The 21456-nt window shown below is 39.9% G+C and overlaps 2 protein-coding genes across 2 annotated transcripts; both read left to right on the forward strand.

Annotated features, from left to right (window-relative positions):
* Positions 1 to 2330: 2330 nt before the first annotated feature.
* LOC114396359 lies at positions 2331 to 4367 on the forward strand (the record flags this gene model as incomplete). Its single annotated transcript, XM_028358287.1, has 1 exon — positions 2331 to 4367. A coding segment is annotated over one exon (2037 nt), but the record flags the coding sequence as incomplete, so codon positions are not given.
* Positions 4368 to 10902: 6535 nt separating this feature from the next.
* On the forward strand, positions 10903 to 12939 carry LOC114396358 (the record flags this gene model as incomplete). Its single annotated transcript, XM_028358286.1, has 1 exon — positions 10903 to 12939. A coding segment is annotated over one exon (2037 nt), but the record flags the coding sequence as incomplete, so codon positions are not given.
* Positions 12940 to 21456: the final 8517 nt, after the last annotated feature.

Below are 21456 nucleotides of genomic sequence, written 5' to 3' on the forward strand. Positions count from 1 at the left end.
TGAGTCTAAGACTTCAAAGAGAAAAAGACTGTGTCATCAAGAGAATCAGGAGTGACCATGGCAGAGAGTTTGAAAACAGCAAGTTTACTGAATTCTGCACATCTGAAGGCATCACTCATGAGTTCTCTGCAGCCATTACACCACAACAAAATGGCATAGTTGAAAGGAAAAACAGGACTTTGCAAGAGACTGCTAGGGTCATGCTTCATGCCAAAGAACTTCCCTATAATCTCTGGGCTGAAGCCATGAACACAGCATGCTACATCCACAACAGAGTCACACTTAGAAGAGGGACTCCAACCACACTGTATGAAATCTGGAAAGGGAGGAAGCCAACTGTCAAGCACTTCCACATCTTTGGAAGTCCATGTTACATTTTGGCAGACAGAGAGCAAAGGAGAAAGATGGATCCCAAGAGTGATGCAGGAATATTCCTGGGATACTCTACAAACAGCAGAGCATATAGAGTATTCAATTCCAGAACCAGAACTGTGATGGAATCCATCAATGTGGTTGTTGATGATCTAACTCCAGCAAGAAAGAAGGATGTCGAAGAAGATGTCAGAACATCGGGAGACAATGTAGCAGATACAGCTAAAAGTGCAGAAAATGCAGAAAACTCTGATTCTGCTACAGATGAACCAAACATCAACCAACCTGACAAGAAACCCTCCATTAGAATCCAGAAGATGCACCCCAAGGAGCTGATTATAGGAGATCCAAACAGAGGGGTCACTACAAGATCAAGGGAGATTGAGATTGTCTCCAATTCATGCTTTGTCTCCAAAATTGAGCCCAAGAATGTGAAAGAGGCACTGACTGATGAGTTCTGGATCAATGCTATGCAAGAAGAATTGGGGCAATTCAAAAGGAATGAAGTTTGGGAGCTAGTTCCTAGACCCGAGGGAACTAATGTAATTGGCACCAAGTGGATCTTCAAGAACAAAACCAATGAAGAAGGTGTTATAACCAGAAACAAGGCCAGACTTGTTGCTCAAGGCTACACTCAGATTGAAGGTGTAGACTTTGATGAAACTTTCGCCCCTGTTGCTAGACTTGAGTCCATCAGATTGTTACTTGGTGTAGCTTGCACCCTCAAATTCAAGCTGTACCAGATGGATGTGAAGAGCGCGTTTCTGAATGGATACCTGAATGAAGAAGTCTATGTGGAGCAGCCAAAGGGATTTGTAGATCCAACTCATCCAGATCATGTATACAGGCTCAAGAAGGCTCTCTATGGATTGAAGCAAGCTCCAAGAGCTTGGTATGAAAGGCTAACAGAGTTCCTTACTCAGCAAGGGTATAGGAAGGGAGGAATTGACAAGACTCTCTTTGTCAAACAAGATGCTGAAAACTTGATGATAGCACAAATATATGTTGATGACATTGTGTTTGGAGGGATGTCGAATGAGATGCTTCGACATTTTGTCCAACAGATGCAATCTGAATTTGAGATGAGTCTTGTTGGAGAGCTGACTTATTTTCTGGGACTCCAAGTGAAGCAGATGGAAGACACCATATTCCTCTCACAAAGCAAGTATGCAAAGAACATTGTCAAGAAGTTTGGGATGGAAAATGCCAGCCATAAAAGAACACCTGCACCTACTCACTTGAAGCTGTCAAAGGATGAAGCTGGCACCAGTGTTGATCAAAGTCTGTACAGAAGCATGATTGGAAGTTTACTATATTTAACAGCAAGCAGACCTGACATCACCTTTGCAGTAGGTGTTTGTGCAAGATATCAAGCCAATCCCAAGATAAGTCACTTGAATCAAGTAAAGAGAATTCTGAAATATGTAAATGGCACCATTGACTATGGGATTATGTACTGTCATTGTTCAGATTCAATGCTGGTTGGGTATTGTGATGCTGATTGGGCTGGAAGTGCAGATGACAGAAAAAGCACTTCGGGTGGATGTTTCTATTTGGGAAACAATCTTATTTCATGGTTCAGCAAGAAGCAAAACTGCGTGTCCCTATCTACTGCTGAAGCAGAGTATATTGCAGCAGGAAGCAGCTGTTCACAACTAGTTTGGATGAAGCAGATGCTGAAGGAGTACAATGTCGAACAAGATGTCATGACATTGTACTGTGACAACATGAGTGCTATTAATATTTCAAAAAATCCTGTTCAACACAGCAGAACCAAGCACATTGACATTAGACATCACTATATTAGAGATCTTGTTGATGATAAAGTGATCACACTGAAGCATGTTGACACTAAGGAACAAATAGCAGATATTTTCACAAAGGCATTGGATGCAAATCAGTTTGAAAAACTGAGGGGCAAGCTGGGCATTTGTCTGCTAGAGGATTTATAGCAATTACTGTTATCTGAACGTGCTCAAACGTTAATAGCGCGTTCTCTACTGGGCCAAGACAAATTCGACCGTTGCTTCACACGTCCCTTTACATTCCTCATTCAAACTTATATTGTCGTGGTAATCCCGTCTTCAGCATTTCCCAACAGCTCTCAGAAATTCACGAAACCATTCCAAAAGCTCTGCTTCTCCATGGCTACCTCACCAAAAGAAACTTCATCTCCTGGTTCACCCTCTGTACCATCATCTCCATCATCCACCAAAGCACCATCAAACCAGGAACAACCTGAATTCCATATCCAACCCACACAAATGATTCCTGGTCAAGCCCCTGTTCCTGAGAAACTAGTTCCCAAAAGACAACAGGGAGTGAAGACTTCTGAAAACCCTAGCCTTGCAACAAGTCCTAGGGAAGTAGACACGGAGATGGATAAGAAGATCCGCAATATTGTGAGTAACATTCTGAAAAATGCTTCTGTCCCTGATGCTGATGAAGATGTTCCAACATCTCCGACCCCAAATGTTTCTGTCCCTGATGCTGATAAAGATGTTCCAACATCTTCCACCCCAAATGCTGAAGTCCTCCCTTCACCCAGTGAAGAGGAATCAACAGATGAAGAAGATCAAGCCACAGAAGAGACCCCTGCACCAAGGGCACCAGAACCTGCTCCAGGTGACCTCATTGACCTAGAAGAAGTAGAATCTGATGAGGAACCCATTGCCAACAAGTTGGCACCTGGCATTGCAGCAAGATTACAAGGCAGAAAGGGAAAAACCCCCATTACTAGGTATGGACGAATCAAAACTATGGCACAGAAGAAGAGCACACCAATCACTCCTACCACATCCAGATGGAGCAAAGTTGCAATCCCTTCCAAGAAGAGGAAAGAAATTTCCTCATCTGATTCTGATTATGATGTCGAACTAGATGTTCCCGACATCAAGCGGGCCAAGAAATCAGGGAAAAAGGTGCCTGGAAATGTCCCTGATGCACCATTGGACAACATCTCATTTCACTCCATTGGCAATGTTGAAAGGTGGAAATTTGTATATCAACGAAGGCTTGCTTTAGAAAGAGAACTGGGAAGAAATGCCTTGGATTGCAAGGAGATCATGGACCTCATCAAGGCTGCTGGACTGCTGAAAACTGTCACCAAGTTGGGCGACTGCTATGAAAGTCTAGTCAGGGAATTCATTGTCAACATTCCCTCTGACATAACAAACAGAAAGAGTGATGAGTATCAGAAAGTGTTTGTCAGAGGAAAATGTGTTAGATTCTCCCCTGCTGTGATCAACAAATACCTGGGCAGACCTACTGAAGGAGTGGTGGATATTGATGTTTCTGAGCATCAGATTGCCAAGGAAATCACTGCCAAACGAGTCCAGCATTGGCCAAAGAAAGGGAAGCTTTCTGCAGGGAAGCTAAGTGTGAAGTATGCAATCCTGCACAGGATTGGGGCTGCAAACTGGGTACCCACCAATCACACTTCCACTGTTGCCACAGGTTTGGGTAAATTTCTGTATGCTGTTGGAACCAAGTCCAAATTTAATTTTGGAAACTATATTTTTGATCAAACTGTTAAGCATTCAGAATCTTTTGCTGTCAAATTACCCATTGCCTTCCCAACTGTATTGTGTGGCATTATGTTGAGTCAACATCCCAATATCTTAAACAACATTGACTCTGTGATGAAGAGAGAATCTCCTCTATCCCTGCATTACAAACTGTTTGAGGGGACACATGTCCCAGACATTGTCTCGACATCAGGGAAAGCTGCTGCTTCAGGTGCTGTGTCCAAGGATGCTTTGATTGCTGAACTCAAGGACACATGCAAGGTGCTGGAAGCAACCATCAAAGCCACCACAGAGAAGAAAATGGAGCTGGAACGCCTGATCAAAAGGCTCTCAGACAGTGGCATTGATGATGGACAAGCAGCTGAGGAAGAAGAAGCAGCTGAGGAAGAAGAAGAAGCTGCTGAGGAAGAAGAAGATGCAGCAGAGGATACAGAATCAGATGATGATGATTCTGAAGCCACCCCATGATCATCAGACCTTTATTTTTGCTTTTTACTCTTACTAGCTATAGGGGCATGTCCCTTTGAACAATTGATTGCTATTGGTCTGTAATATTTGCATGCATTCTACTTTTGTCAAATTCTGTCTAAAAAGGGGGAGTAATAGTATTAATAGTATTATGCATGATTTATGATTTTGAGTAGTAGGATACGATGTATGCATGATTCATGATTTTGAGGGGGAGTTGTATGATACGACGATGTATGCATGATTCATGATTTTGAGGGGGAGTTGTATGATACGATGTATGCATGATTCATGATTTTGAGGGGGAGACTGCTGCTGCTGATGATGACTGATAGAAGAAGCTACTGTAACTACGAGTAGCTGATAGAAGATGCTGCAGCTAGAGCATGGAGACAGGGGGAGCAGAAAGCTGATGTCACGTGAGATGTCTTGACATCCTGGAAAAGACTAGTAGCTGATAGAAGATGCTGCAGTGAACTGCTTCACAGCAGTAAGAGCATGGAGACAGGGGGAGCAGAAAACTGATGTCACGAGAGATGTCTTGACATCCTGGAAACGACTTGCAACTTGCAGAATTTTGGCTGTCGCCACTACAGATACCGCTGTGCTTGATTACTCTGATAATGAAAGTTGCTGATCCCACTTGCATAACTGCTCGTACCTGCTCACGAAGTGTCTAAGTATGTTTTAGACAAAATTTGCCAAAGGGGGAGATTGTTAGTGCTTAGCTTTACTGAGTTTTAAAAGATTGGCTAAAATTTTGTTAAAACATAAGCACTCAGACAATGAAGGAAAGCTGGAGTTGCTGCACATGATGTCCAACGTTATGTCAAGGAATCAGATTGGGCTGCACAATGCACAAGGCAAGATAAAATGTCAAATGAAGAATTGAAGCTGCAGGATCCACGATGTCGGATACGATGTCCAGGACATCCTGCCCGAAAATACTGGACACATAAATCTGTTATATCTTTAACAGATTAATGTGCAGTTAGCAACAGATTTGGCAATCTATCTTTAGGAACGAATTAAAAGATAATTAAAGTTCGAATTACAAACTTGAATAGTTCGTTCAGGGATTAAAGATTAAAGATAAAAACTAAAAGATCAAACTTTATCTTTTAGATCTTTAAGTGCAGATTTTTCAGGAGAATGATAGATCTCATCCAGCGCAAGTTGTTGCAGCCCAGATATGCACACTGCTATATAAACATGAAGGTTGCACGGGTTCTGTACCAAGTCCGGGATTGAAGAGTTATATTGTGAGTTTTGGGACTTGAGTGTTTTGTGAGCCACCTTGATGTCACCCTAACATCAAGTGTTGGACCTGAGTGTGTAGAGTTGATCTCTATACTGTGTGGAGTTGATCTCTTTTGTTCAGAGAGCAATCTCTGGTGTGTATTTGATTTAATTGTAAACACGGGAGAGTGATTGAGAGAGAGTGAGAGGGGTTCTCATATCTAAGAGTGGCTCTTAGGTAGAGGTTGCACGGGTAGTGGTTAGGTGAGAAGGTTGTAAACAGTGGCTGTTAGATCTTCGAACTAACACTATTTTAGTGGATTTCCTCCCTGGCTTGGTAGCCCCCAGATGTAGGTGACGTTGCACCGAACTGGGTTAACAATTCTCTTGTGTTATTTACTTGTTTAATCTGTTCATACAGTCAAATATAATCTCCATGTTCTGAAGCGTGATGTCGTGACATCCGGTACGACATCTGACCTCTGTATCAGAATTTGAATTGGTATCAGAGCAGGCACTCGAAATCACTGAGTGAGATCTAGGGAGATAAATTCTGATGAACATGGAGAAAGAAGGAGGACCAGTGTACAGACCACCAATTCTGGATGGAACCAACTATGAATACTGGAAAGCAAGCATGGTGGCCTTCCTCAAATCGCTGGATAGCAGAACCTGGAAAGCTGTCATCAAAGGCTGGGAACATCCCAAGATGCTGGACACAGAAGGAAAGCCCACTAATGAATTGAAGCCAAAAGAAGACTGGACAAAAGAAGAAGACGAATTGGCACTTGGAAACTCCAAAGCTTTGAATGCTCTATTCAATGGAGTTGACAAGAATATCTTCAGACTGATCAACACATGCACAGTGGCCAAGGATGCATGGGAGATCCTGAAAACCACTCATGAAGGAACCTCCAAAGTGAAGATGTCCAGATTGCAACTATTGGCTACAAAATTTGAAAATCTGAAGATGAAGGAGGAAGAGTGTATTCATGACTTCCACATGAACATTCTTGAAATTGCCAATGCTTGCACTGCCTTGGGAGAAAGGATGACAGACGAAAAGCTGGTGAGAAAGATCCTCAGATCCTTGCCTAAGAGATTTGACATGAAAGTCACTGCAATAGAGGAGGCCCAAGACATTTGCAACATGAGAGTAGATGAACTCATTGGTTCCCTTCAAACCTTTGAGCTAGGACTCTCGGATAGGACTGAAAAGAAGAGCAAGAATCTGGCGTTCGTGTCCAATGATGAAGGAGAAGAAGATGAGTATGACCTGGATACTGATGAAGGTCTGACTAACGCAGTTGTGCTCCTTGGAAAACAGTTCAACAAAGTGCTGAACAGAATGGACAGGAGGCAGAAACCACATGTCCGGAACATCCCTTTCGACATCAGGAAAGGTAGTGAATACCAGAAAAGGTCAGAGGAAAAGCCCAGTCACAGCAAAGGAGTTCAATGCCATGGGTGTGAAGGCTATGGACACATCAAAGCTGAATGTCCCACTCATCTCAAGAAGCAGAGGAAAGGACTTTCTGTATGTCGGTCTGATGATACAGAGAGTGAACAAGAAAGTGATTCTGACAGAGATGTGAATGCACTCACTGGGAGATTTGAATCTGCTGAAGATTCAAGTGATACAGATAGTGAAATCACTTTTGATGAGCTTGCTATATCCTATAGAGAACTATGCATCAAAAGTGAGAAGATTCTTCAGCAAGAAGCACAACTGAAGAAGGACATTGCAAATCTGGAGGCTGAGAAAGAGGCACATGAAGAGGAGATCTCTGAGCTTAAAGGAGAAGTTGGTTTTCTGAACTCTAAACTGGAAAACATGACAAAATCAATAAAGATGCTGAATAAAGGCTCAGATATGCTTGATGAAGTGCTACAGCTTGGGAAGAATGTTGGAAACCAGAGAGGACTTGGGTTTAATCATAAATCTGCTGGCAGAATAACCATGACAGAATTTGTTCCTGCCAAAAACAGCACTGGAGCCACGATGTCACAACATCGGTCTCGACATCATGGAACGCAGCAGAAAAGGAGCAAAAGAAAGAAGTGGAGGTGTCACTACTGTGGCAAGTATGGTCACATAAAGCCCTTTTGCTATCATTTACATGGCCATCCACATCATGGAACTCAAAGTAGCAGCAGTGGAAGGAAGATGATGTGGGTTCCAAAACACAAGACTGTTAGTCTTGTTGTTCATACTTCACTTAGAGCATCAGCTAAGGAAGATTGGTACCTAGATAGCGGCTGTTCCAGACACATGACAGGAGTTAAAGAATTCCTGGTGAACATTGAACCTTGCTCCACTAGCTATGTGACATTTGGAGATGGCTCTAAAGGAAAGATCACTGGAATGGGAAAGCTAGCCCATGATGGACTTCCTAGTCTGGACAAAGTACTGCTGGTGAAGGGACTGACTGCAAACTTGATCAGCATCAGTCAGTTGTGTGATGAAGGATTCAATGTAAACTTCACAAAGTCAGAATGCTTGGTGACAAATGAGAAGAGTGAAGTTCTAATGAAGGGCAGCAGATCAAAGGACAACTGTTACCTATGGACACCTCAAGAAACCAGTTACTCCTCCACATGTCTATCCTCCAAAGAAGATGAAGTCAGAATATGGCATCAAAGATTTGGACATCTGCACTTAAGAGGCATGAAGAAAATCATTGACAAAGGTGCTGTTAGAGGCATTCCCAATCTGAAAATAGAAGAAGGCAGAATCTGTGGTGAATGTCAGATTGGAAAGCAAGTCAAGATGTCCCACCAGAAGCTTCAACATCAGACCACTTCCAGGGTGCTGGAACTACTTCACATGGACTTGATGGGGCCTATGCAAGTTGAAAGCCTTGGAGGAAAGAGGTATGCCTATGTTGTTGTGGATGATTTCTCCAGATTTACCTGGGTCAACTTTATCAGAGAGAAATCAGACACCTTTGAAGTATTCAAGGAGTTGAGTCTAAGACTTCAAAGAGAAAAAGACTGTGTCATCAAGAGAATCAAGAGTGACCATGGCAGAGAGTTTGAAAACAGCAAGTTTACTGAATTCTGCACATCTGAAGGCATCACTCATGAGTTCTCTGCAGCCATTACACCACAACAAAATGGCATAGTTGAAAGGAAAAACAGGACTTTGCAAGAGACTGCTAGGGTCATGCTTCATGCCAAAGAACTTCCCTATAATCTCTGGGCTGAAGCCATGAACACAGCATGCTACATCCACAACAGAGTCACACTTAGAAGAGGGACTCCAACCACACTGTATGAAATCTGGAAAGGGAGGAAGCCAACTGTCAAGCACTTCCACATCTTTGGAAGTCCATGTTACATTTTGGCAGACAGAGAGCAAAGGAGAAAGATGGATCCCAAGAGTGATGCAGGAATATTCCTGGGATACTCTACAAACAGCAGAGCATATAGAGTATTCAATTCCAGAACCAGAACTGTGATGGAATCCATCAATGTGGTTGTTGATGATCTAACTCCAGCAAGAAAGAAGGATGTCGAAGAAGATGTCAGAACATCGGGAGACAATGTAGCAGATACAGCTAAAAGTGCAGAAAATGCAGAAAACTCTGATTCTGCTACAGATGAACCAAACATCAACCAACCTGACAAGAAACCCTCCATTAGAATCCAGAAGATGCACCCCAAGGAGCTGATTATAGGAGATCCAAACAGAGGGGTCACTACAAGATCAAGGGAGATTGAGATTGTCTCCAATTCATGCTTTGTCTCCAAAATTGAGCCCAAGAATGTGAAAGAGGCACTGACTGATGAGTTCTGGATCAATGCTATGCAAGAAGAATTGGGGCAATTCAAAAGGAATGAAGTTTGGGAGCTAGTTCCTAGACCCGAGGGAACTAATGTAATTGGCACCAAGTGGATCTTCAAGAACAAAACCAATGAAGAAGGTGTTATAACCAGAAACAAGGCCAGACTTGTTGCTCAAGGCTACACTCAGATTGAAGGTGTAGACTTTGATGAAACTTTCGCCCCTGTTGCTAGACTTGAGTCCATCAGATTGTTACTTGGTGTAGCTTGCACCCTCAAATTCAAGCTGTACCAGATGGATGTGAAGAGCGCGTTTCTGAATGGATACCTGAATGAAGAAGTCTATGTGGAGCAGCCAAAGGGATTTGTAGATCCAACTCATCCAGATCATGTATACAGGCTCAAGAAGGCTCTCTATGGATTGAAGCAAGCTCCAAGAGCTTGGTATGAAAGGCTAACAGAGTTCCTTACTCAGCAAGGGTATAGGAAGGGAGGAATTGACAAGACTCTCTTTGTCAAACAAGATGCTGAAAACTTGATGATAGCACAAATATATGTTGATGACATTGTGTTTGGAGGGATGTCGAATGAGATGCTTCGACATTTTGTCCAACAGATGCAATCTGAATTTGAGATGAGTCTTGTTGGAGAGCTGACTTATTTTCTGGGACTCCAAGTGAAGCAGATGGAAGACACCATATTCCTCTCACAAAGCAAGTATGCAAAGAACATTGTCAAGAAGTTTGGGATGGAAAATGCCAGCCATAAAAGAACACCTGCACCTACTCACTTGAAGCTGTCAAAGGATGAAGCTGGCACCAGTGTTGATCAAAGTCTGTACAGAAGCATGATTGGAAGTTTACTATATTTAACAGCAAGCAGACCTGACATCACCTTTGCAGTAGGTGTTTGTGCAAGATATCAAGCCAATCCCAAGATAAGTCACTTGAATCAAGTAAAGAGAATTCTGAAATATGTAAATGGCACCATTGACTATGGGATTATGTACTGTCATTGTTCAGATTCAATGCTGGTTGGGTATTGTGATGCTGATTGGGCTGGAAGTGCAGATGACAGAAAAAGCACTTCGGGTGGATGTTTCTATTTGGGAAACAATCTTATTTCATGGTTCAGCAAGAAGCAAAACTGCGTGTCCCTATCTACTGCTGAAGCAGAGTATATTGCAGCAGGAAGCAGCTGTTCACAACTAGTTTGGATGAAGCAGATGCTGAAGGAGTACAATGTCGAACAAGATGTCATGACATTGTACTGTGACAACATGAGTGCTATTAATATTTCAAAAAATCCTGTTCAACACAGCAGAACCAAGCACATTGACATTAGACATCACTATATTAGAGATCTTGTTGATGATAAAGTGATCACACTGAAGCATGTTGACACTAAGGAACAAATAGCAGATATTTTCACAAAGGCATTGGATGCAAATCAGTTTGAAAAACTGAGGGGCAAGCTGGGCATTTGTCTGCTAGAGGATTTATAGCAATTACTGTTATCTGAACGTGCTCAAACGTTAATAGCGCGTTCTCTACTGGGCCAAGACAAATTCGACCGTTGCTTCACACGTCCCTTTACATTCCTCATTCAAACTTATATTGTCGTGGTAATCCCGTCTTCAGCATTTCCCAACAGCTCTCAGAAATTCACGAAACCATTCCAAAAGCTCTGCTTCTCCATGGCTACCTCACCAAAAGAAACTTCATCTCCTGGTTCACCCTCTGTACCATCATCTCCATCATCCACCAAAGCACCATCAAACCAGGAACAACCTGAATTCCATATCCAACCCACACAAATGATTCCTGGTCAAGCCCCTGTTCCTGAGAAACTAGTTCCCAAAAGACAACAGGGAGTGAAGACTTCTGAAAACCCTAGCCTTGCAACAAGTCCTAGGGAAGTAGACACGGAGATGGATAAGAAGATCCGCAATATTGTGAGTAACATTCTGAAAAATGCTTCTGTCCCTGATGCTGATGAAGATGTTCCAACATCTCCGACCCCAAATGTTTCTGTCCCTGATGCTGATAAAGATGTTCCAACATCTTCCACCCCAAATGCTGAAGTCCTCCCTTCACCCAGTGAAGAGGAATCAACAGATGAAGAAGATCAAGCCACAGAAGAGACCCCTGCACCAAGGGCACCAGAACCTGCTCCAGGTGACCTCATTGACCTAGAAGAAGTAGAATCTGATGAGGAACCCATTGCCAACAAGTTGGCACCTGGCATTGCAGCAAGATTACAAGGCAGAAAGGGAAAAACCCCCATTACTAGGTATGGACGAATCAAAACTATGGCACAGAAGAAGAGCACACCAATCACTCCTACCACATCCAGATGGAGCAAAGTTGCAATCCCTTCCAAGAAGAGGAAAGAAATTTCCTCATCTGATTCTGATTATGATGTCGAACTAGATGTTCCCGACATCAAGCGGGCCAAGAAATCAGGGAAAAAGGTGCCTGGAAATGTCCCTGATGCACCATTGGACAACATCTCATTTCACTCCATTGGCAATGTTGAAAGGTGGAAATTTGTATATCAACGAAGGCTTGCTTTAGAAAGAGAACTGGGAAGAAATGCCTTGGATTGCAAGGAGATCATGGACCTCATCAAGGCTGCTGGACTGCTGAAAACTGTCACCAAGTTGGGCGACTGCTATGAAAGTCTAGTCAGGGAATTCATTGTCAACATTCCCTCTGACATAACAAACAGAAAGAGTGATGAGTATCAGAAAGTGTTTGTCAGAGGAAAATGTGTTAGATTCTCCCCTGCTGTGATCAACAAATACCTGGGCAGACCTACTGAAGGAGTGGTGGATATTGATGTTTCTGAGCATCAGATTGCCAAGGAAATCACTGCCAAACGAGTCCAGCATTGGCCAAAGAAAGGGAAGCTTTCTGCAGGGAAGCTAAGTGTGAAGTATGCAATCCTGCACAGGATTGGGGCTGCAAACTGGGTACCCACCAATCACACTTCCACTGTTGCCACAGGTTTGGGTAAATTTCTGTATGCTGTTGGAACCAAGTCCAAATTTAATTTTGGAAACTATATTTTTGATCAAACTGTTAAGCATTCAGAATCTTTTGCTGTCAAATTACCCATTGCCTTCCCAACTGTATTGTGTGGCATTATGTTGAGTCAACATCCCAATATCTTAAACAACATTGACTCTGTGATGAAGAGAGAATCTCCTCTATCCCTGCATTACAAACTGTTTGAGGGGACACATGTCCCAGACATTGTCTCGACATCAGGGAAAGCTGCTGCTTCAGGTGCTGTGTCCAAGGATGCTTTGATTGCTGAACTCAAGGACACATGCAAGGTGCTGGAAGCAACCATCAAAGCCACCACAGAGAAGAAAATGGAGCTGGAACGCCTGATCAAAAGGCTCTCAGACAGTGGCATTGATGATGGACAAGCAGCTGAGGAAGAAGAAGCAGCTGAGGAAGAAGAAGAAGCTGCTGAGGAAGAAGAAGATGCAGCAGAGGATACAGAATCAGATGATGATGATTCTGAAGCCACCCCATGATCATCAGACCTTTATTTTTGCTTTTTACTCTTACTAGCTATAGGGGCATGTCCCTTTGAACAATTGATTGCTATTGGTCTGTAATATTTGCATGCATTCTACTTTTGTCAAATTCTGTCTAAAAAGGGGGAGTAATAGTATTAATAGTATTATGCATGATTTATGATTTTGAGTAGTAGGATACGATGTATGCATGATTCATGATTTTGAGGGGGAGTTGTATGATACGACGATGTATGCATGATTCATGATTTTGAGGGGGAGTTGTATGATACGATGTATGCATGATTCATGATTTTGAGGGGGAGACTGCTGCTGCTGATGATGACTGATAGAAGAAGCTACTGTAACTACGAGTAGCTGATAGAAGATGCTGCAGCTAGAGCATGGAGACAGGGGGAGCAGAAAGCTGATGTCACGTGAGATGTCTTGACATCCTGGAAAAGACTAGTAGCTGATAGAAGATGCTGCAGTGAACTGCTTCACAGCAGTAAGAGCATGGAGACAGGGGGAGCAGAAAACTGATGTCACGAGAGATGTCTTGACATCCTGGAAACGACTTGCAACTTGCAGAATTTTGGCTGTCGCCACTACAGATACCGCTGTGCTTGATTACTCTGATAATGAAAGTTGCTGATCCCACTTGCATAACTGCTCGTACCTGCTCACGAAGTGTCTAAGTATGTTTTAGACAAAATTTGCCAAAGGGGGAGATTGTTAGTGCTTAGCTTTACTGAGTTTTAAAAGATTGGCTAAAATTTTGTTAAAACATAAGCACTCAGACAATGAAGGAAAGCTGGAGTTGCTGCACATGATGTCCAACGTTATGTCAAGGAATCAGATTGGGCTGCACAATGCACAAGGCAAGATAAAATGTCAAATGAAGAATTGAAGCTGCAGGATCCACGATGTCGGATACGATGTCCAGGACATCCTGCCCGAAAATACTGGACACATAAATCTGTTATATCTTTAACAGATTAATGTGCAGTTAGCAACAGATTTGGCAATCTATCTTTAGGAACGAATTAAAAGATAATTAAAGTTCGAATTACAAACTTGAATAGTTCATTCAGGGATTAAAGATTAAAGATAAAAACTAAAAGATCAAACTTTATCTTTTAGATCTTTAAGTGCAGATTTTTCAGGAGAATGATAGATCTCATCCAGCGCAAGTTGTTGCAGCCCAGATACGCACACTGCTATATAAACATGAAGGTTGCACGGGTTCTGTACCAAGTCCGGGATTGAAGAGTTATATTGTGAGTTTTGGGACTTGAGTGTTTTGTGAGCCACCTTGATGTCACCCTAACATCAAGTGTTGGACCTGAGTGTGTAGAGTTGATCTCTATAGTGTGTGGAGTTGATCTCTTTTGTTCAGAGAGCAATCTCTGGTGTGTATTTGATTTAATTGTAAACACGGGAGAGTGATTGAGAGGGAGTGAGAGGGGTTCTCATATCTAAGAGTGGCTCTTAGGTAGAGGTTGCACGGGTAGTGGTTAGGTGAGAAGGTTGTAAACAGTGGCTGTTAGATCTTCGAACTAACACTATTTTAGTGGATTTCCTCCCTGGCTTGGTAGCCCCCAGATGTAGGTGACGTTGCACCGAACTGGGTTAACAATTCTCTTGTGTTATTTACTTGTTTAATCTATTCATACAGTCAAATATAATCTCCATGTTCTGAAGCGTGATGTCGTGACATCCGGTACGACATCTGACCTCTGTATCAGAATTTCAGCTAGAAATTCTTACATTTATGTTGTTACAATGCTGGTGCTGTTACAAACATTGGGAGAGTCATTTTAGGTCATTAAGCTATGTCCATATTTTATCATCATGGTTGTTTTGAAAATCCAGCCCCATATCTCTCACAAAATCCGACATTCATCATTAGAAGTCTTGTAATAGCCTTAACTGAGTTCAAACTTTGTAGGTGATTATAACCTTGGTACATCACTTACAAATCAAAGGTCTGATGTAATATGTAAGTACAAAGAGTTATTTTTTGATTAATTTTCTTTATATTTATTTATAGAAATTTTGGTCAACCATTTTACCCTAAATGTAGGGCAAAAGGAAAAATTACATTTTATCCCATTGTTTCTTCTTGTGAGGCTCATAATTGGTCAATCAAAGAGCAAAGATAACAAAAATAAGGCACATTCTGAATCAAATGAGTGTTTTGTTTGGCTGCTACAACTTGTACACTTATAAAGTTAGAATTCATGTTTGGCAGTGTAATCTATTAAGTTAATCTAAGTATAACCTTTCAATTTTTGTTGGCTAGATCAACTTACTGTTGTATATACTACAAGTAAATATTGTTACTTGTTTCCTTAATTAATTGGATAAGCTATGGTTTTAGATTTAGTAAAAGATGTAGCTATATATGATTTCTATAATTTTCAATCTAATAGCCATATATAGTGGAAGGATGAATATCGTGAACATGCATTATGTGTGAACTTTGGTCCCCCACAACCTAAGCTAATGTTGAAACAATAGAAAAACAATTTGATAATGGAAGTAGAGTAACCAGAGATTGGCATTTGTCCTAGCACATCATATCCATGTCCCCTTCTCACTGCTGTTGGCATGTGATGAAGTTGTATCTCTTAGAGAAAGTGACTTGCCACTATCAATGCCTAAAACTATTGCCCAACAACAACTTTGGGTTGGATTTATTATGGAAATAACTCTTACTTACACCTGAGCCTTGAAGACCCATGACTTTGTTGGGCCCATAACTTTTGGGACCATTTTTTGTTTTTTATCATGTCTTTTTACCAACAGAAGAATGAATGAGTCTTTAAGATGAAATCAAATTAAACGAAAAGGAATGCCTACAACATAGACCTTTCCAATTGGATCAAGTTCTAGAATACTAAAGTGGCATTCACATAATATATAGTACTACTACATACTCTTTTTGACTATGGAGCTACCTTGCTATCTCAGTCATGAACAATGATTTTTTTCAGTATTCTTTTAACAGTTCTAGTTTTACATTTCAAATAGGCAGCATCTGCCTTTTATGCAGACATGCTTAAGTTAGACGGTGACATGTTGATGTGGTTGTGGAAGTTTCTTGTCTTTTGGGCTTCCCTAGCATTTTCCATTATGATTGTCATGCCTAATAATGACTTTCATTGTTAGAAGCATAATTGCTGGTTACATGTGAGGATTAGGTAGTACTAGCTTAGTAACTAATACTTGTAACAAATTATTTGCAAGTCCAAATTCAGACAGATTAGCATTGTTGCTATTAACACTATCAACCATGTACTAGCTATCTTGGTTTATTATAACATGTTGATAATTCAACTCCTCTATGAATAGAGAGCTTTAGCCAATGCATGTGCTTCAGCTTCATTTGCATGAGGGGATCCCATTCTACAATCTGTTTTTGCCAAATCAGAAGCACCATTACTATTTTCGATGCATAAGCCATATCTGAATAGACCTTGGTCTTGGAAAATTATTGCATCACCACCACATGTTAATACAACAATGTTTTCCACTTTTCATACACATTGCACGAGTTCCCAACTCATACAATATCCCATAATAGATTAGCTTCTTAATAGGAATTTATAAGGTACTTAACAAAGAATAAATGTCAGCAGCCTGAGGGACATGTCCTTTAGTCTTGGTTTTTAGCCCTCAATTAGAGTCCAAGCTTTGGTTTTATTCAACATGTTTTGTGGGATTTTGTCTGCAAAGGTAGTTGAGGTATCTCTGTAGTAAGTGTTCACTTTGAAAAAAAATGTCAATGGCCATTTTGCATATGCAATTATGCATACTTGGCTTGTGTTAGTAGTGATGGGAGGGATGGATGGGAGATTCTAGTAAAATTTGGGCATGTACTCCTCGTACTTGTGACATTGTGATGTGTTGTAGGGCTTTTTAAACCAGAACACAGAAAAACTACAAGGCTTGTGAAGAAACCTAGATGTTTGAAAATCTCTAAGATTTGGTTAGCTATAAACATATATGTTGGAAAGCTCTGTTAATTGTCGTCACCCCTAGCCCACCTTAGTTGTGGCAGGTAGGCCTGGGCATAAGGGATATGTGTTGAAAAGGTCGCATATCAACTAGTGATATAGCCTATGAGAAGGGATGTGAGACTGAAGGAGTTTGTACAATTGTTCTAATTGTTCCCATGGGAATGTTAATAAACTTAAGGGGGATTTGTTTCCCTAACCATTTTCACCTTTATTTTTTAGCAGATAAATGTTCATTATTGTTCTTTTATGTTTCTTTCTCTACTTTACAGTTTGGTTCACTTCATTAACTCTTATGATCCACCACTGAAAGGCTTACAGGAATACCTAAATTTTTTGAGCCCTCTTATAATTCAGGTTAATCATCCTTTCTTGTTCTGTATCAATATTATATAAATATTTGCGAAGTACCTATGGTAAAGAAGACACATATGTTTTGCAGACTTCTTAATAATTCTTTTCTTCATGGTTCTGTACATCTTTTCATGATTAAGTTAAATTTATTTTCATCGGCCTTTGTACTTTTTAGGAGTAGCCTTAGTTGGTCTTAAATCCTCTGGAAGTGTGTGATAGATTTTTCTATTTATGGAGATGACTGAGTTTGTGATACATTGGTGCATTTGGTTGAGATGGACAATACTATAATATTTGAATAATTTAGTTATATCACTTGATCAAACTCATTTGCTTTGGGATAGAAACCAATTGTTGCTTTGTTTTTCATGTCTAGTATAATAATAGGATTATAGAAGTACAACCATGTACACGGGAATGTTCTGTTGCTTAAAAATTGTCTTCCACAATATCTTCTCTTAAATGTTATACAAATAAAGTCATTCATGTTCGTCTTCCTTACTGTAGAAGCCTCTGGGCTATTGGTCATTTGACATGGTTTGAAGCCTCTTTGATCAAGTGGTCAGGTGTTTGATCGTTGCCTCCTCCAATCTTTATAATTAAATGAAATTTCAATAGAAGATGAAGTTAAACAATCATGAATGCAATGTTAGCAGAAGATATAGCAATGGAAAGTGATTAATCAACATACATAAATAAATATTTATCATTTAGGCGAGTGACTTGATTAACTACTTACCATTAATGTTATCCTGCAAATGTAACGTGTTGGGCATTCTCCCTTCACATTTTTAACCATGATTTCCCTCAAGACTAACCATTAGGCTGAGAACTATGATTTTTAAGAGATGACGATTAATTTGGTCATTTCCCACCACTGATGTGGTTAATATTCAATTCCTGTCCTGCACCCCTAGCAATTTTGATCTACCATTGCAAGGAGCAAGCCCTACGAAGTATACATGCTTGCTTTTGCTTCTGCACAATAGAGAGTACTTTTTCCATTAGCTGCCAAAAAAACACCCAGGTCAGTCGTGATTAAATTATTGTCTATACCATACATCTATTCTATAAACCACACTTTATTATAGTGAATAGTGATAGGCTGGTAGCTCAAAATTCAATGCTAACAAGCTTCATGAAACAAAACAACTAGGTCAAATACGATACTTGGCAAACTAGTTTTTTTGCATCTCTCTTAAATCATTCAAAATTAGCATTGGGTTAATTTACCTTCAAGAATCAATACTAGTAAGAAAAGTGGAGTAGGCAATGAACAAATTCCCAAGTATATACTGCTAAGAAGTTGCACCATGATTTACGGGCAAGCTGCTAAAATAGTTACAGAATGGTAACATTCAATTTTAATTGGCAATCATATTTGATGTTTGCCTTTGAGGGTGAAAGGATAATTTAGGCCTGCTATTTCGTACAACTGATCACAGTATGAACATAATTTTTGGGTTGACTCTACAATCAATATACCCAGGCTTAAAGTGAAAATAAATTTATTTAGTTACTCCCAGATCTTGAATCCTATTCTCATTAGGTTTACACAATTTTGTTAGTTTTTTTTCATCTGGTAGTAGGTCTTGATCATTATCATGGGGTGTACAACCAAAGTCCAATTACTTGATCATTGCTTGCATTTCACCTAAGTAGATCATCTACTTGTGACTACATGTTATCTTAGGGGTTTTAATCAAAAAGGTTTAGCCAAATAAGGAAAAAGAGATCTCTCACTGCTTTGTGTGGGACATTGAAAACTTCTTCATATGTGTGGTCGATTGTAGTGTATATGCTCCAATCAAGAAAGTTAAAAAGTGTCGCTGTGAGGTGGTTTTTAGCTGGTTAGCTTCTTAGTAGTATTTCACCTGGGAATTTGTTTGCAACCCAAAATGGTCGAAGAAACATTCCAAATGTAAGCATGCTAGTAATGAAAACAAGCACAATAGCATGTGTTGAGAGAATAGAAATCGGAAATGAAAGATTTAGAGACTAAACATTTTTGAGACAAACAAAAGTTTTCGGTGTTGGTAGTGTGAAGACTCAATTAGTTGTGGCTGGAATCTTATATATAGACCCAATTCTATCAATGAAAATGGAAAATCAACTAAGTCTAAATTCACTCCCCCCGCTGGAAAAAAATACAAGAAATTTCAATGATGAGCAATGGGAAGGGCAACAATTCTGTTTATAAACACCAGTGAAGTTAGCACACTAATTGTAATAGTTAGGTTGCAATTATATAGTGGTAGTAGTAGTAAGAATAAGGATTTTTTGGAAAAAAAATCAGTGTTAAATCATACATAAAAGGTAACGACAATCATTACTAAAAATATATGACAAAAGGAATCATATGATGTATCCTCCTACATAGTACCAACACAAGTTCAAAAATGCGAGACCATACAAAACTGCAATTATCAAATTAAAACCAACATGCCACAATAGCACACTTGTCTAAAATGTAAATTAGGGGGGGGTATATTAGAATTGGATCCAAAACTGAAAAAGTATTCAAGAAATTAAGAGTAGAACCACTCAGACAAACCCGATATCCATGGTTTCAGAAACATTTACTCCAACTAGAAGCTGATAAACAAGACAGGTTACACTAGAGCAAGGACATTTATGATTGGATGCACCTGTAGTTCAATATTTGGACATAATTAACGTAATTAGTTATTTGTACTTATATATGAGTTTAGAGGAAGTAATACAAACTAATTAGTACTGGCAGGCATTCCCAAGACCATTGAAAAAAAAAATTCATACTTCCAAAGTTAAATATGAAGCTTCTCCATGAATCAGACATAAATTCCAAAAGCACTAGTTTATAATGCATAGGAAACAATTTTGAGTTTACCATTTTGAAATATCATTCATTACGGCATTAATTTCAGATATACTCATCATTGAATCAAGAATGACTGGTATTTTGGCACCATTGACCTGAGTCTAGGAGAGAACCTTGTCTTTATGGTCGAACTCTGAATTGTCAATGTATAGCAATTAGTAGGAAATGCACTTTTTGTCTTAATACTTAGACCAAGACAAGCACAAAACTTAGTAGTGCTTTCATGTTGTTTGGTACGATCAAACTTCCAAACTTTTCAATACAACCGTTTAATTTATACTAGCAGGCTAATAGAGAGCACAAGCCACACTACAACAACATATATTCACTAAAATACTGATACTAGCACGTAACTTGAATGTCAACTTCATCTCTCACAATACATAAAAATTGGCCATTAGAACTCAGAAAGTAATGCCTGCTTTTATTAATAGCTAGTAACAACCTGCTACAATTTTTTAATCCTACAGAGAAAAAGATAATAGACACAAGTTATTGCACAACCAAATACAACATATACTAAGAAGATTTATTTGACTCTGACTGTCACTTTTATACTTTTTTTTACCTTAAAAGTTGAAACTAATGTTTTGGTTTAGTTTGTTTATACTTTTAATTGAATCCGAGACAGAGACAAGAGTCCTATATAGGAGTTTTTGGCATGTGACAGAACACGGGTGGAAAAGATAAAATCCTTAACTTTTGTTCTAGATATAGGGACAAAAGCTATCACTAACGAATATGCATGGAACAGTTGGGGAACAATATTAATATATAGATGTATAGGAATCAGATGACCATGAAAAGAAAACCAAGACGACCCAAAATACACGTATACAGTGTAGTTTAAGTTTCATATGGAAATGATAGATTTTTGTTTTTCTCGTTTAAATCTCTTTTCCCCAAAGCACCCATAGCCATATATTTCAAGCCAGACAATGCTGATGTGACACCCTCATAGGCCATTAGCTAGGCTCGCTCATCACTGATGTACAAATTAGTAATTACCACTGTTGTCTTTGTATAGGTTCCTAATTGATAATCTTAGTGGCATGTGACAGTTAACTAGCATGTCCTGTGACTTTATATTGTCTATTTCTCTTCAAGGACTTATCCATGTGATGCATACATTTCAAGATTTAACACACTTGTTCCTAACTATTGTAAAAACAACAGAACTAACAAGATTTTTATGTGAATAGAGGAACTCAGATATGAAAGAGGGAGGGAGAGAATTGAAAATGTGAGGTGAAACAGGATATATAGATTAACATACCTCATCATCATCATCGTCGTCAT

Source organism: Glycine soja, chromosome 18 (genome assembly GCF_004193775.1).
Source record: "Glycine soja cultivar W05 chromosome 18, ASM419377v2, whole genome shotgun sequence".
NCBI lineage: Eukaryota > Viridiplantae > Streptophyta > Magnoliopsida > Fabales > Fabaceae > Glycine > Glycine soja.